Raw genomic sequence first — 18,241 nt, forward strand, 5'->3', positions numbered from 1 at the left:
GGTGAAGGAACTTCAAACTCTAGCCTTCAACTTGAGGAGGAAACTCTTGTTGAGCCAATTGACGAATCTATACCTCTGAGGCGTTCCATGAGAGTTAGGAGTGCACCTGAGCATTACTATGGATTCCATATTACTGCAGAAGGTGAGACACTTCTTAGTGATGGGACACTAGTAATTCAAGATGACCCTAACAGCTACGAGGAAGCCATGGCAGGCCCCGAGTCTGCTAAATGGAAAGAGGCTATGGATAGCGAGATACAATCCATGTATGACAATCAAGTTTGGAACTTGGTTGAGAATGTACCAGGTCGTAAGACTGTAGGGTGCAAATGGATCTTCAAGAAGAAGACCGACATGGATGGTAATGTACACACTTATAAGGCTCGACTGGTCGCAAAGGGCTCTCTCAAATTCCTGGAGTGGATTATGATGAGACCTTTTCTCTAGTAGCCAAGATTAAGTCTATTAGGGTTATGTTAGCCATAGCCGCATTTCATGACTATGAAATTTGGCAAATGGATGTCAAAACCACTTTCCTTAATGGAAAGTTGGCTGAAGATGTTTACATGAGTCAGCCAAAAGGTTTTTTCAGCAACGAGTACCCTAATAGAGTGTGTAAGCTTGAGAAATCCATTTATGGATTAAAGCAAACACCTCGCAGATGGAATATTTGCTTTGATGAAAAGGTCAAGGAATTTGGCTTTTCTAGGAGTGAAGATGAATCTTGTGTGTATGTTAAGGCTAGTGGGAGTATAGTTAGCTTTTTGGTATTGTATGTGGATGACATACTACTCATAGGAAATGACATCCCAACCCTACAGGAAGTAAAGTCCTGGCTTGGGAAGTGTTTCGCTATGAAGGACCTTGGTGAAGCTGCCTATATTCTAGGGATAAGGATCTTGAGAGATCGGAGTAAAAGACTAATTGGACTTAGTCAGAGTACCTACTTGGATAAGGTGCTGAAGAGATTCAGCATGCAGGACTCCACGAAAGGAGAGTTACCCATCCACAGTAACGCCAAATTGAGTAAGACACAAAGCCCTAGCACTGAGGCTGAGATAGAAGAAATGAGTCGAATACCTTATGCTTCGGCTGTAGGATCGATCATGTATGCTATGACGTGTACTCGACCTGATGTAGCCTTTTCCCTGAGCATGGTTAGCAGGTTTCAGGGGAACCCTGACAAGGCACACTGGACTGCAGTAAAGAATATCCTCAAGTACCTACGAAGGACTAAGGACTGGGTCCTTACCCTCGGTGGGAGTGATGACTTGAGAGTTGTAGGGTATAGTGATGCTAGCTTCCAGACTGATAGGGATAATTTTCGCTCTCAGTCGGGTTGGGTCTTTACCCTAAACGGAGGAGAAATTTCTTGGAAGAGTTCCAAGCAAGAGATAGTAGCTGATTCAACTTGCGAATCAGAGTATATTGCAACAAGCGAGGCGGCAAAGGAGGCTATATGGCTAAAGAACTTCATCGAAAACCTTGGAGTTGTACCAACTATTAAAGAGCCAATGGAAATTTTCAGTGATAGTGAAAGTGTTGTTGCCTTAGCCAAGGAACCAAGGGATCACGGGAGATCCACGCACATCGACAGAAAATACCATTTTATTAGACATCGAATATAAGAAGGACTCCTCGTGGCAAAGAGGGTATCATCGGATGAGAACTCAACAGATCCCCTCACGAAGGCACTGACTCGGGTTAAGCATCTCCAGCATGATTGGAGCATAGGGCTGAAGGATGATATTAGATTTAGTAGTTAGATAATCTCGAAATTTGTAAAGTATAATTGACATTAGATGATGAATAAAAGGTGTTTTATTTATGAGTAAAGTGTTGCCATCTCTTGTCAATTGTTTACTATATTTCTTTTGCATGTTTTGACTTCCAGAATAATTTTGTCAGTTATAACATATTATTCAAACCTCCACAGTCGGTCATATGTCGGAAGTAGGTATGAATCAAGACTGTCATGATTGGTTGCATAGGTCTAAGGTGTTAGACAAGGCTACAACAATCATGAGTACTCATAAGTTCTGAGCATTGGACTCAAACCACGCTCACTGGAATCACTTCATGGAATTCTATCTCGAGTGATCATGAGACGGTAATATCAAATAAGTCTTCAAACCTAGACATATGATTTGTTACTTACAAGTTGGTTATGCATTGATTGTACGAAAATGCATTGGTAACTCGATGTTATAAAACATTCTTTTGTGTGTAATTCAATGAGTGGTAGAACAAACATATGAGTCGAAGTTTATCTGTTCCTTCTTGGATTAGAAGCTGATATCTGGGCCCCTCGATGATTTTGTTTTGACCTATGTACCGGGCCCGGTCAGAACTAAGTTGATGTGTTCAATTAAGTTCTTTGTCAAACAAATCAGAAATCGGGAAACAAACTGATGGACAATAAGTAAGACATTGTTCCATGTATTTGTGTGGCTGATATCTAGAACAGAGGATTATATGATCACTTATCTTAAATGGCGTACCATCATCTTCTCAGTTCCGAGAAACCTTGAAAAGAGCTACGATTGCCAATCGGTTCCTAAAGTCATACTTGCAGTAATAGTTATTAGACTTATCCAAGTGGGAGACTGTTGGATAAGGTGTCTAAGTCCATAACTATTTCTGGTATGTACTTGACCCGACCCGGCATGGTCCATTTGGGTTGCATGGCACCATGCAATTGGATAGACTAAATGAGAGAAATAACACTTGGAGATTATTAATATATTATAACTTATAATATATTAATAATATTATTTGATTAGTTTGATCAAGAATTAATTTAGAATTAATTAAGTGATCAAAAAGATAACTAATTAAATATATGGGTTGATTATGTAAATCATCCATATCTTGTATAGTGGGCTAAGAGGCTCCATGGATTATCAAGTTGGGTTCCACCCATAGGATGATCCATGGGAGTTACAAACCCATGGGTCATGGAAATGAAGAGTCATGACACATTAGGGTTTACATGGTGTAACCCTATATGTGTCAACACTATATAAGGATCCCATTCTCCACCAAAATTGGCTACACTAGTGAAACAAGAGGGCTAGGCCGATTTCAAGAAGTGTGTATTCTCTCAAAAGTCTTTCCAAGAGCATTTGGTGTTGTGTGAAGCATTTGAGGCATCACACTTGGGGTGCTAGGCTCATAAGGTTTCAAGGAACATAAGCAACAACAAGGTAAGTTATTCTATCTATCATTCAAGTTAAAAATTGTTCCCCATGTATGCTAGATAGGAATATAGCCTTGGAATTCAACTTTGCATGATAATTAGACAAACATAGATCCAAGGTTATTAGGGTTGCATGTACACTTAGGAAGTGTTAGAATGCTCAAAACCCATCAGCTCCCGCATCTCGCGCTCCGGCTCCCAAGTCAGCTCTAACCCCTTCCTGTGCTGCCACTGCACTTGCACCAAAGGCACTTCCTTGTTCCTCAGAACCTTGATCTTCCGATCCCTAATTGCCACCGGTCTCTCCACATAGTTCAGGCCTGCATCCACCTGAATGTCCTCTAATGGTACTACTGCCGACTCGTCAACAATACACTTCCTCAACTGCGACACATGAAAAGTGTCGTGAATCTGACCCAGCTTCGCAGGTAGATCCAAACGGTAGGCTACCCTGCCTACTCTCGTGATTACGCTGAAAGGTCCAATATATCAAGGCCCCAACTTACCCCTCTTCCTGAATCAGATCACTCCTTTCCAAGGAGAGACCTTTAAGAGTACAAGGTCGCCAACCTAAAACTCGAGTTCGGACCGGCGCCTGTCCGCATAACTCTTATGGCGACTCTGAGCGGTCAACAATCTCTGCCTGACCTGCTATATCTACTCTGTCGTCTGAAGTACAATCTCCGTACTACCCATTACCCGTTGCCCCACCTCTCCCCAGCAGATGGGGGTCCGACACCTCCTCCCATACAACAGCTCAAAGGGTGGCATACCAATGCTCGAGTGATGGTTGTTTTTGTACGAAAATTCAGCCAAGGGTAGATAGGTGTCCCAACTCCCTCCAAAATCCAAACACAAGCTCGAAGCATATCCTCAAGCATCTGAATCGTTCGCTCACTCTGCCCATCCGTCTGTGGGTGGTATGCGGTACTGAAATGCAGTTTCGTTCCCAAATCTTCGTGAAACTTCTTCCAAAATCTGGAAGTAAATCTTACATCCCGATCTGAAACAATCTACATCAGGACCCCATGCCGCGATACCACCTCCCTCACATACAACTCTGCCAACCTCTCAGCAGAAGAGCTCTCACTGATAGCAAGAAAATGAGCGCTCTTCATCAACCTATCCACAATCACCCAAATTGCATCGACCCCTCTCGCAGTCCTTGGCAATTTGGTGATAAAATGCACGGTAATTTGTTCCCACTTCCACTCGGGAATCTCCAGCGGCTGCAGCTTACCATGCGGACGCTGGTGCTCGGCCTTTACCTGGTGACAAGTCAGGCACCTCTCGACGAACCATGCAATATCCCTCTTCATACAGGGCCACCAATACTCCCTCTTTAGATCCAAATACATATTAGTAGCCCCGGGATGGATCGAGAACTTCAATCGATGTGCTTCTTCCATCAAAATGGTATGCGTCTCGCCCACAAATGGTACCCAAATCTGTCCCTAAAATGTCATAGGTCCCCGATTATCGGTAATGAACTCCGATACCTACCCAACAACCCGCTCCCTCTTTTGGTTTTATGGTCTCGCAGCCTCAGCCTGGGCCCATCGGATGGTGTCCAATACCGGAGTCATCACTGTCAACCTCATACAAACGTCTCGAATCGGGGTGCTCTCCACCCTACGGCTCAAAGCATCGACTACGACATTAGCCTTACCTGGGTGGTACAAGATCTCGCAATCATAATCCTTCACCACATCCAACCATCTCCTCTGGTACATATTCAGGTTTGGCTAATCCATCAAGTACTTCGGACTCTTGTGGTCCGTGTATATGGTACACCGGACCCCATACAGATAGTGCCGCCAAATCTTGAGGGCAAACACCACAACCCCCAGCTCCAGATCGTGGGTGGGATATCTCGACTCATGAGGCTTCAGCTGCCTCGACGCATATGCTATAACGTGCCCCCTCTGCATAAGCACTGCCCCTAACCCAAATATTGATGCATCACAATATACTACAAAATCCTCCATCCCTTCCGGGAGTGCGAGCACTGGGGCTTCGCACAACTTCTGGTGAAGTGTCTTAAATGAGGACTGCTGCTCCGGTCCCTATGAAAATGCAACACCCTTCCGGGTCAGCTTGGTAAGTGGCACGACAATCTTGGAGAAATCCCTAATAAACCTCCGATAATAGCCGGCCAATCCCAGAAAGCTCCTGATCTCAGTGGGTGATCTCGACACCTCCCATCTCATCATCGCCTCGATCTTGGCCGGGTCGACCAATATCCCCTTATGGTTAACGAGATGCCCTAGGAATTGGACCTCTCGTAACCAGAAATCGCACTTGGAGAATTTGGCATACAACCTCTCCGATCTTAGAACTCCAAGGATCTCCCTCAAATGCTCCTCATGCTGCTCTCTAGATCTCGAATATACCAAAATATCATCAATGAATATGATCACCGACCGATCCAGCATCGGCGTGCACACTCTGTTCATGAGATCCATGAACGCAACTGGGGCATTGGTGAGCCCAAAAGGCATCACCACAAACTCGTAATGTCCATAACGAGTTCTGAATGCAGTCTTCTGGATATCTTCATCCTGAACCCTCATCTGATGATAACCCGACCTCAAGTCTATCTTGGAGAACCAAGATGCCCCCTGCAATTGATTGAACATATCATCGATCCTAGGTAACGGATACCGGTTCTTGACCGTCAACTTGCTCAAATCACGGTAATCAATACACATCCGGTGTGAACCATCCTTCTTTTTGACAAACAGAATCGGCGCTCCCCAAGGTGAGCTACTCGGTCGAATAAACCCCTTTCCCAACAACTCCTGAAGCTGTGAGGATAACTCTAGCATCTCTGGTGGAGCGAGGCGATAGGTGCTGATCCCGAAACCAAATCGATACGGAACTCCACTTGTCTTTCCGGAGGCACGCCCGACAGTTCCTCGAGAAAAACATCTGGAAACTCACACATTACCGGAACCTCTTCAACCGAACTTGGCCTCCCCGCGGCCACTCATGTGTCCATCACATAGGCTATGAATCCACTGCAGCCCTACTGCAAACTCTGTCTCGCTCTGGCAGCCGAGCAAAACGTTGACCCACACCGGGTCCCTTCGCCATACACAGTAAGCACTCCCCCACTAGGGTCTCGTATGGTCACCAACTGTCTCTCGCAGTCAATGACCGCTCCAAACTTACTCAACCAGTCCATGCCCACGATGGCACATACATCTCCCATCACGATAGGAACTAGATCTATAGGAAACTTGACACCAAAAATATCGAGCACACATCCTCGAATCACATCGGTGGCATATACCGCTTTCTCATCAGCTATGGAAACCTTCAGGGGTCGACTCATCACCTCCCGATCAATACCGATGTGCTGACTAAAAGCCAAAGATACAAAAGACCGACTCACACCCGAGTCAAATAATACCAAGGCAGGTACATAATTCACAAGAAAAGTACCTACGCATATCATAATATAAGCATAATATCTCAGCATAAAAGTAAATACACGAAAGAATACATACCAGCCACGACATCGGGCACCGCGCGGACCTCCTCCGCAGTCAACTGAAAAGCTCTCCCACGAGCCTTCGGAGCCTCGGCCTTCGCCGATCGAGTCTCAGTAACCCTAGCAGTAGGCGCAGATCCCTGCGCGGATCCTTGGTGAAGCTGAGGACACTCGGCCTTCCGATGGCCGGTCTGGTTGCAATGGAAACAAACCATAAATCCCTTGGGGCAATCCCTGATGTGTGCCCCTCCTTGCCACATTTGTAGCAAGCACCTGATCGACAGGCCCCCGCATGACCCCTACTGCACTTTCTGCAAGTGCGGCCCTTCTGACCTCCCGTCCTCAAATCGGTGGACTTGGTCCGCTTGGCTGCCGGCTGAGACTGAGTCGGCCGCCGATCCACCCGCTGAGACTCGGCCTCCTCCCTGGCCCGAGTCTCCAACTCGATCTCCCTCTTCCGGGTATTTGCCTAGAGCTCAGTAAATGTCCGGTATGTCGAGTTCGATACGAACTCCCGAATATCTCTCCTCAGAATACCCAAATATCGGCTCATCCGTGCCTGCTCAAAAGACACCTGCTCAAGGTAAAACATCGCCCTCTCATGAAACTTCCGGGTGACGACAACAACTGAATCATTACCCTGCTTGAGGGTCGAGAACTCCTGAATCAACCGTTCCTTCTCCACCGGGGGAACATACTCGTCTCTGAACATGGTAGTGAATCTCTCCTAAGTCACTGCTGAAATCTCTGCAAGAGTGAAGTTTGTCGTCACGAACTTCCACCAATCCTTCGCTCCCAGGCGGAGCTGGTTCAAAGCGAACCGTACCCTCAGATGCTTCGGACATGAACACGTATAGAAGCATTCCTCAATGTCAGCAATCCATATCATCGCAACGATCAGATCCTGCGTCCCATCAAACTTAAGTGGCTTCGTGTTGCTAAACTCCCGGAATAGCAATGAGTCACCTCCCTGAGGTCTGGCAGCAGCCACAGCTGTTGTAGCTGCAGCGACTGTAGCCTCAGTCATTGTGGCGTACTGTTCATCGAAAGTCTCCAACAGCGTGGTCTTGATAGACCCAAACATCTCTGGAATCTCAGCCCGAATCGCCGCAGCCACCTCATTGTGGATCATCTAACGAAGCTCCTCGTTACTCACACCGCTCGTCCCAGGTCTGTGGCGTGTTCCAATCATAATGCCTCTCTGAAATACAACACAAAAATATCAGAGACTCCATCGAGCATACTCACACTCGATAACGCAACCTTACTCGACCTCCGATACCCAAAGGATTCTTACTTGGGTTACCCACTGATCCGATGTCTTCAGTAGTACGGACCCTATACTACTGACTACACCACATCAACATTCACCCCAAGTTCTCCTCCTTGGACCCCGGATCACGAGTACTCTATTCTTGCTATGCATTGGCTACCTACTCGCTCTCAAGACATCTCATAGCAGCAGGATTCCCTAGACTAAGGTATCACAAATCAGGCCACTCTAGTCCTAATATGAATACCTAGTCTACTTTAGCATGCATAACGTATCATAACATATCTCATTGCACATATTGTAAGGGTATTTTGGGGATTTTACCGTTCGGGCGCTAGCTGACCGTACACACTGCTTCTTTTCTGGTTATCACAAATCTCTTATGAAATTTTATGCTTTTATTATTAATTTTTTTTCTCAAATCCTCGGTTTGAGTTCAGTTACGCCCGAAGGTGCACCCGAATCCCTCAAACCAAGGCTCTGATACCAACTTGTAACAATGTAAATTTTCAAAACAAAATTTTCATTTCTTAAAACATGTTTCAACCAAATCAAGCCATAAAAATCCAATGTATCATATCATAATACAAAACATCTCAAATCCCAAGATCATAAAATAAATCCTCCGTCAGTGTGTACAGATCACGTCGGCGCCTTCCCACGGTCCTCGCTAGTACCTGAAACACATAACACAACAACTGTAAGCATAAATGCTTAGTGAGTTCCCCAAAATACTACTTACACGCACATACGCCCTTCCAGGCCATGACCTTCCGGTCCATCTATCTCAGGGGACTTCCGTCCCAAACCGGTAAACCTTCCGGTCCTACCAGCGTCGACCTTCCGGTCCACATCACAATGCCTTTCGGCCCATAACATAACGCCTTCCGGCCCATATCAAGCATAAAATACATAGCACATACAAACAGTTAACTTAATCACATACAATGCATACTTCTCATAACATATCTGACCTTTCGGTCACACATAAATACCCTTCCGGGTACAATATAGTGAGAAGACTCACCTCTGATATCTCGGTAACTCACTGACTCGGTAGGAATGCGATCTAGCCTCCGCGTAAACACATAAGGCAAATATTCCCATAAATATGACTATACTCCGACCTTTCTTAACATCCTCAGAAGGGTAAAAGACCATTTTACCCAACTTCTGACTCAAAGGCATCGCTGCTGACCAAACCCTAAAAGTCAACCAAAGTCAACTGTCAACTTTGACCCGACTCGGCGAGTGCACTTGGGCAACTCGGCGAGTCCACCTGTCTCTACTTAACTCCTTAGTCCCAATTAACACGTCGAGTCCCTCCCTCTACTCGACGAGTCCCCAGGCATGAATCGCGGGGCTACCTTAACTCAACTCGCTGAGTCCCAAGAACAACTCGGCGAGTACATGCCATGCACAGATTCTTTTGACCTCCTGAGGTCAGATCTGTTCCTCCATTCCATAGATCTGACCTTTTCAATCAATATAATCACGTAAAGCTCGAAACTTGATGCTTATATACATACATAATGGCATCAAATGGTGATTTAGTCCCAAAAATGGCAACCTAAGTCCAATCACCCCTCAAGGACCCATAAAGCATACATGATTGAAGTCTCTGAACCTCTTTGAGTCCAGATCCAAAGCATAGACTCGATAAGGGACCAATTGCTCCACATAAACATCCTCACAAGAGGTTAGAAAGCCCTAATCTCTAGGTTTAATACCAAAACCGAAGAAAGGTCGAATAAATACCTCAAGTTGGAATCTTTGGACTCTGAAACCACTTGAACCACACCTCCTTTAGCCTACTCTTGCTCTTGATCACCTCCTTTTTGCCAAGCCAAGGAAAGAAAGATCAATAAAGGCTTCTCCTTCCTTCCAAACGATATAGATCACTAAGGGTGATCTCAAGGGACTGGTAGCCGCAATGGGAGGCTAAGAGTACCCTTAAATAGGCTCCAACCCTAGAGGATTTAGGGTTTCATTAAACAACGTGGATTCACCGAGTCCACTCATGGACTCGCCGAGTCCAATGCAAATCCGAATGAACAATCACGACCCTAATCGACGAGTCTACGCATCAACTCGCTGAGTTCCTTCTCATAATTTTACAAAATAAATATTAAATAATATACCTGGGATTCCGGGTGTTACAGTTTTCCTGTATTTTTCTTGATTTTCCAATTTTAAACACAAGCCACAAAGAGTGTCAAAATCAGAATATGGATACAGATCAACAATCTTAGCAATATTCAAGTTCAACCTACGTAGAAACCAAGACATTTTCTGCTCTTTGACTTCATCAATATCACCCATAAGTGACAATTTTTCAAATCATCTATATATTCAGCCACATTCGTTTTACCTTGTTTCAACTCGACTATTTTTCTATAGGTTGTCATGCGGTGATTAATTTGTACATATATTTTTCTTAACTTTCTTCTTAATGATTCCCACGATGCAATTTTATCTTTACCCTCTCGTGTTCTCTTGGCTTTAAGCCTTTCGAACCACAAAGAGGCACCACCACAAAGTTTCAAGATGGCAAACTTACATGCATTTTCTTCATCTACATCTTTGAACTCGAACACATGTTCAATTTTTCTTTCCCACTCCAAGTATTTTTCCGGGTCCGTACCACTCGCGAATTTCGGCAACTTGTTGAATTTGAATTCTTCACTTGACCTAAGTTCACACCTTGCTTGTCTTAGAGGTTGGCCATATTGGATGTTCCTTAGTGCTTCTTGAAGATTGTAGAGAAAATTGGGATCATTAAAATCAATAGTGACTGCATGATTGTTTCATCTCTAATACCGCTATGATGCGTGTATGGGGGCTATTTTTGGATGGAAGAGAGAGAAAGAGAGGTAGAACATGAGATTGTGAGGGTAAAGAAGAAGATAGGGTTATTTCTTACCTCAAGACCTATTGAAGCAAGAACTAGGTTGAATGTCAATACCTATTGACACACAACACAACACACGATAAGAGACTTATCTTATGTGAGAAATAGAGCAAATTGCAACAAGTTCAACTGATATTTTATTCATAGAAATCAACCCTATATATAGTTGATAGGATCCATGAGTTACAAAAGAGAAAATGCTCATCATTAAGATCCAAGAGTTACAAAAGTGAAAATGCTCACCATTAAGAGCTTTTATTTAACTAGTTCATTAACTACTAGCCAATAACTAATAGAAACTCTCAAAAACTCTTCAATTTTCATCCATGCTACACATAAGACTAGGAAATGGTTCAAATTTCTTCCATGATCACCAACAAGTCCAAAAAAAAACCATGGTCACAACTTCCATGTAGCCAAAACAAATCGCCCCACCCCATTTCAAGACCAAATCCATGAAATCAAGCACACTCCAAAGCCCAAATTAGTAAAGCCCACCTCCTTGGCAAGTAATCCATTTTTAATTGGGCTATCTAGGTCCAAACATATATAAAAAAAGTTTTGGACTAGCACCACTAGTAAAAAACTTATTATGAGTTTGCCCTTTTTATGTTATTGTTTTTATTGTTTTATTAATTTGTTATTTAAATAAATATAAAAATAAAAAGAAAATGTAAACACCCCTCCCCAGTTGTTTGCCATTTTTATTTTTGTAAACACCCACTTAACAATACATCACCGGTCAAAACACAATCACCACGAACGGAAGCCGCTGCTGGTAGCATAACCACCAAAGTTGGTATAAGGGGAATGAAAAGACACCATTAGAGGCGAAGAAAGACTGATACGTAGATTAGAGATCGGAGCTAGAAACTCAAGCCACAGACGAAGATGAAGTGCCATAGACGAAGATGAAGAGACACAATTAGTGATGAGGAGACACCGTCCGATCTTGCTTCAACCATTCACAAACGTAGATTAGAGCTGGACATTTGAGCCACAAACGTCGATGGAGGAGGGTTTTCGACAAAGAACAAGGACAAAGGTGACATAGGGTTTTTGCCGAAGAAGAAGGACGGCGGCGTTGCTCCGATATGCAACTAAGAAAGAGGTGACAACTCCATTCATGTTCTTTTCCTCCGAATGATATAATGGCGGTAAGATTAAGGTTTCTTATACCTAAGATATTGCGAAGCCTGAAGTGTAATTGAGGTTCTATTCGTCGATGTGCATGTAGATTGGAGATGCTAAGAGCTGAAGATGAAAACCCTCCAGAAAATCGATGGTGGTGGTGGCTTAACGATGGTTTCCAAAGGGTTTGCACGGGTCTGAAAACAAAATCGTTGATCTTGTATCCCGATGTTTTTCCAGCGAAAACCATAAATCTGAAAACAAATATGGAAAATCTTGAATCTTAAAAGTTTTTCCGGTGAAATCAAATAAACCATGTACGTGGGAGAAGGAGAGAGATGAAGTAGAGGAAGAATGATGGTTGTAGCGGTGGCTTACGACTAGTGGCGGTGGTTTCCGATAGGCGGCTGTTGTTTCCGCCAGATCGCAGTTGTTTCCGATGACACATGGAGTGAGAGAGAGAGATGAGTGTTATGTATGTTAAAGAGATAGTGATTGAGTTTGATAGTATGGGTGATTTTTTTTAAAATATTTTTTTTAATTTGAAAATTAGAAAAATAATTAAGAAAAAAGAGAAAATTAGGAGCAAATTCGTTATTATAAAAAGTTTCAAAATTTTAAACCAAACTCGAAACAAAATCAAAATTTTGAATAACCAGTGTGCTAATCCAAACTTTTTTATATGGATAGTTTTAACCATACACACTATTTTTGTAATCTTGTTTAAAATATACAGACACTTGGCCTTAAAAGAAAAAGGAATTTATTATTATTATTATTATTATTAGTTTTTCATACCAAAATTTTGGTTTCTCAAAAAATAACCAAAAAGGAGATAGAAAAAATTGTAGTTTCGAGGGAGGGACTCGAAGATTGAAATTCGGGAGTAGACAGGGGAAGCTTTGGTGTCGCAAGATAACCCACACACAAGTGGCTTTGGTTCGCTGAAAGAGACTCCGAAAACCACAGTTGGCACCTTCAACTTCAGCTTCGGCTTCTTCTCGGCCATGGCAATGTCCATGGCTGTGGTTCGCCCTTCACCATTTCTCGGCGACATCGATTTTGGCCTTGTAAGCCTTATCCCTTCCCAATTTATTATGGAATTAACGATTTATATCTCTATTCAGATCATACAGATTCTCGAGTTTGTAATTGTAAGCTTCATGTTTATAGTTACTTCAGTTGCCATGCCATCGAATTGAGTGACCAGTGATATGCTATCTGAATTGAACTAGTTTTCAACTTGGGGATTGATGTGTGTTCATCAGTAACAAAAGATCGACGACTGAATTCACTTTCAACAAATACATCTCGATTTTTTCTCTAGACCTAAACTTAATTCTTTTCTTTTGTTACCTTCGTTTGAACTGTAATTACTATATTAAACTCTGCTACCAACCTCCATTGTCTCCTCTCCTCGCTTTTAATTTTTGTCCTCCAACACTGAAATGTTCAGATTATCATGTCGGACTCTCAACTCTCAAGTCCTTACTGATTAATAGAAGTTAGCAATACGAACCTTCGATGTAGAAAATGCTTTTGGTATTTCATTTCACTGAAACTTATTTTTCCAGGGAGGCTTATCATGTAGAAAACACTTTCTAATTCCCAATCACACATCAAGAATAAAAGCACTCTTTTGGCAACCTAAGAAGCCTGTGGAACCTCCTGAAATGTATCTCTCCTTAAACAACTTCACATTGACCAAAATCCATACCAAGGTGTGTAATCAAATCATGTATTCATGTCTACAACAAATTGACATGAGACACCTCTGTTTTCTATTTCTATTTTCTATAACTACCCTTGTAATGTATGCTGCTATATTGTTTATAATTTAGGAAGAATCATCAGAAACTGAGAAAGCTAAAAAGATATCAGTTTCTGTAGTCTCTTCAATTTTAGAAGTTCCTTCTAGTGATTGGGATGCATGCAGTCTTGATGCTACTGGTGTACAACAATTTAATCCTTTTCTTTCTCATGGATTTCTTTCAAGCCTAGAGGAATCAGGCTCTGCAATTAAGGTTAGAAATTTTACATCAAGCAAAGTTTTGTACTATTTGCATGAATTTATATCTTTATTCCCTCTTTACCTTCATTAGCATGTTATAAATCATAACATACACATTCTTTTTTGTGATTACATAAATTGTCTTCATTCCATTTATTTTTAATTCTAAATTAGGAAACAGGATGGCTGCCACGTCACATAGTTGCATACGATGAAGATAAAAATATCATGGGCGTGATCCCATTGTATCTAAAAAGGTTATTCATTCAATAGTCAATAGTCAATACCCTTTGAGATTTATAAAGACATACACTTATCTCATTCTGATATCTATTTTTTTTTTTTTATTTTTAAATTGCAGTCATTCATATGGTGAATATGTTTTTGACCACTCATGGGCTGATGCTTATTATCGTTATGGTTCAAGGTATTATCCAAAATTGCAGTGTTGTGTGCCTTTTACTCCAGTACCTGGTCCAAGGATCTTATTGAGAAACACTTCATACAAAGATCAAGTGTTTGACATTTTAGTATCTGCTATGAAGGATTTGGCAATTAAGGTGTTTATTATCTTTCATTCTAAATTCTAAATTCTAAATTCTATCAATTTTTATATTATTGCCTGGTTAAATTTAAAGTTTGGTATTTTGCATTTTGGTAGTTTGAAGTTTCATCATTACACATAACCTTTTCCTCTGAACAAGAATGGAATGCATTGAAGGGTAAAGGATTCCTGCAAAGGACTGGAATGCAATATCACTGGAAAAACCGCAACTACAAAAAGTCAGCAGAATTTTGACTTTTGAATCTTGACTTTATTACCCATTTTAAGCAATATATTAACTTTTTTTCTTTTCACATCAATAGTTTTGATGATTTCTTGATGGACATGAAGCAAAGCAAAAGAAAAAATATTCGACAAGAACGCAAGAAGGTACATTTGCTTAATGTGTACGTCACATTCGAGGGCGTTTTCGTAATTTCATCTTTTTGCAGATACCTGCGCAAAATCTGACAATGAAACGTCTGCGGGGTTACGAAATTAAGGTGTACTTATGGATTATTCCATTTAGTCTCTTTTTTTATATATACATAAATTATGTTTAGTTTTTGTATTTAAAGTTTTTTTTTAAAAGAAAATTTAATCTTACTTGGTTTATTTTAAACTAACAGGCTAAGCATTGGGATACATTTTATACATTCTACAGGAACACCACAGACAACAAGTTGAGTGCATATGACACTTTCTTCATGCATTGGTTTTTTTGTAATTATATATTCCACTCTAAATTTTCTTTCCCAAAGAGAATCATATCTCACAATTGAGCATGAAGATAATTTTTGTAGCTCTTTGTATTTGGATGAAATTGCTATAATTTTTTTAAAGTAGAAACAAATGGAAGTAATTAGGTTGCTAATTTTTTTTTTTTACTTATAATATATTAAATGGTGTTGATGTGCATTGATTGCATAGGTGGGGTACTCCTTATCTAACAAGAGAATTTTTCCATATGATGGGATCAAAAATGGAGGATCATGTAATGCTAATTGTGGCTGAGGAAGGGGAGGAGGTGGTGGCCGGAGCTCTTAATCTTATTGGCGGAGATACAATTTATGGGCGGCTGTGGGGGTGTCTGCCACGTGTCTATTATCCAAGTTTGCATTTTGAAGCATGCTACTATCAGGTTGTTACCCTTTTATCATATGAAAAAAAAAATACGTAAATTTTAGTAAGCATTTCGTTTTGTTTGACTAATGGTTAAATGTCTAAAATACCCTTCAAATTGAGAGAATCGGTTCAAAAACATCTAATTTTTTTAATTATTGATATTAGGCAATTGAGGCTGCGATTGAGCTAAATTTGGAGAAAGTAGAGGCAGGAGCTCAAGGGGAGCATAAAATCCAACGTGGCTATCTACCTGTCACCACGTACAGCTGTCATTATTTACTAGATGAAGGTTTTAGACAAGTCATTGGCAACTTTTTGTCTCGAGAAACAGATCAGGTAACATTTTTATTTATTTTTATTTTTATTCTTCATCTCTGACTATTTTTTTTTTTCTATATTGATTAAATCATTATACTTTTTTATTTTTTCGTTTAAGAAAACCATTTTTCCTAGTTACCCAAGAGGACAAAATATAATAAAGTACAATGAACTTACACCTTTTTATTAGTTTATTTATTTATTTTTTTTATTGATTTAGTCACTGAATTATTTTAATAATCATAAAAGATAATAGTTGAGTGGCTAAATCAATAAAGTGGTGGTTTTTTGTAGTATTTTCATTTTCATCTTTTTTAAAACTGTCGTAACAGCAAAAAGGATTAACTTATAGGGTAAAAAAGAATAGAGTAAATTACACTTTTGGTCCCTGAGTATAGTTAATTAAGGCAACTTTGGTCCTAATAAGTTTTCCTTTGAAAATTTGGTTCTTATTTGAGGTTTTTGTAAGGTTCATTGTTTAAGTTCCAAGTAAAATGATTACTTCTGGTCCTGAGTATAGTTGATTTTTTCAATTCTTGTCCCAAAAGTATAGTTATATTACTGAACAAAAACGTTTCAAAAACCTCAAATAAGGACCAAAATTGCAAAAATTGATTATACTCAAGGACCAAAATGTAGTTTACTGAAAATAACATAATTTTTTTTTTTATTTTTTATTTTTTATTTTTAACAGGTGAAGCTTGTTACAGAACTGATCAAGGATTCTGGTCCTTTCAAAGATGGGATAATTTAAGGCAAAAAACATGAAATGAAATGATTTGGAATTTATATAATGTTAGGTAGAATGTTGGGTGGAATTTGTTGAGCAAGAAATAGGAAAAATATAAAAAAAGTTAAAAGGGCAAAAAGGTAAATTGACTTCATTCCTGGTAAAACAATTGTATATATAGTGCTATTGTAGATATAATTTAACTTGTATAGTAATGGGGTAAACGATGGACTTCCCTTGAGGCCGGACCCATGATTATATTTAATTGCTTTTTTCATTCTCATTATTATATATATTCTCATAAAATATTCATTATTTAAATAAATAAAAGACTAATAACCTTTATTTAACAAAAACACATGATCACAAACCCTTTTAAATGCATAAACTTTTTCAAATGTTTTTTTAATTGACTAATTTGCTCTCAAACACATATGGCTATTAAAATTAAAAATTATATATATTATGTGCCTCCTATCTTTTTAGGAAAAACTGTAAAAAAAATCATTATATATTAATCTCAAAATCAATTTAGTCCTTATATATATTTTTTATTCAATTAAGTCTCTAAAACTGGTAATCGTATTCAAAATTTACACTTTTTGTCCAGTTTTCAAGTTTTATTATAAATTTTGTCCAAAATTTACCATTTGACCCAAATTTTAAAATTTTGTTATGAATTCATCATAATTTTTTTTAATAAATATTTATTTTTCAAAAAATTATGAATATATTTTTTCTTTATAAAATCATATTTATACAAAAAAACATTTTCACATAAAAAATATTATATTTTCGATATAAAACTTAAAAACAAAACTTTTCTGTATACAAAATACTTATTTATAAAAATAGGTATTTATTAAGTATTTAAATATATACAAATCCATTTTTTTATAAAAAAAATATATAGAAACATATATTTTACAAGAAAAAATATATACAAACATCTATTTTATTGTAATACATTTTGTAAAAACATATTTATATGCACCCAAATAAGTGTTTGTATACATTCCTTTTATAAAAACATATTTCTATATTTTTTTATAAACACCTATTTTATAATAAATGCATTTGTATTCAAACATGTTTATATATAAAATATATATACACACACATATACACACATATTTTATAAAAAATATATTAAAACACGTTTTTATTAACAAATATATACAAACATGTTTTTTATAAAAAAAATATATACATACATGTTTTCGATAAAAATCATCATTTGAGATGTAAATTATCGACAATTAAATTATCTTTTTAAATGTATACTCTAAATAATAATTATAATAAGAAGTAATACCACAAAATAATAACTCATATTCAAAATTTAAAAGGAATTTTGATCACTGATAAAAAATGTATGTCTTCAAATTAAAAAAAAATGTGCGTTTTCAAATTAAAAATGTATTCAAACAAAAGGAACCCACACAACATTATAATTTTGTTTTAAACCCAAAATAATATATCAAAATGGCTTAATTTCCAAGT

At 39.2% G+C, this 18,241-nt stretch overlaps 1 protein-coding gene across 1 annotated transcript; it reads left to right on the plus strand.

Moving 5' to 3' along the window:
• The first annotated feature begins 12,848 nt into the window (after positions 1 to 12,848).
• Positions 12,849 to 17,021, plus strand: LOC145005747 (acyl-CoA). Its single transcript, XM_078964856.1, has 12 exons — positions 12,849 to 13,080; positions 13,585 to 13,731; positions 13,852 to 14,034; positions 14,196 to 14,278; positions 14,383 to 14,581; positions 14,683 to 14,804; positions 14,889 to 14,955; positions 15,018 to 15,068; positions 15,195 to 15,247; positions 15,496 to 15,706; positions 15,856 to 16,026; positions 16,703 to 17,021. Exons 1-12 carry the CDS (start codon positions 13,018 to 13,020, stop codon positions 16,760 to 16,762), a joined length of 1,410 nt encoding a protein of 469 aa, XP_078820982.1. The 5' UTR covers positions 12,849 to 13,017; the 3' UTR covers positions 16,763 to 17,021.
• The last annotated feature ends 1,220 nt before the right edge of the window (positions 17,022 to 18,241 follow it).

The sequence above is a fragment of the Lactuca saligna genome, chromosome 7, assembly GCF_052625555.1.
Source record: "Lactuca saligna cultivar CGN05327 chromosome 7, ASM5262555v1, whole genome shotgun sequence".
Taxonomy (NCBI): domain Eukaryota; kingdom Viridiplantae; phylum Streptophyta; class Magnoliopsida; order Asterales; family Asteraceae; genus Lactuca; species Lactuca saligna.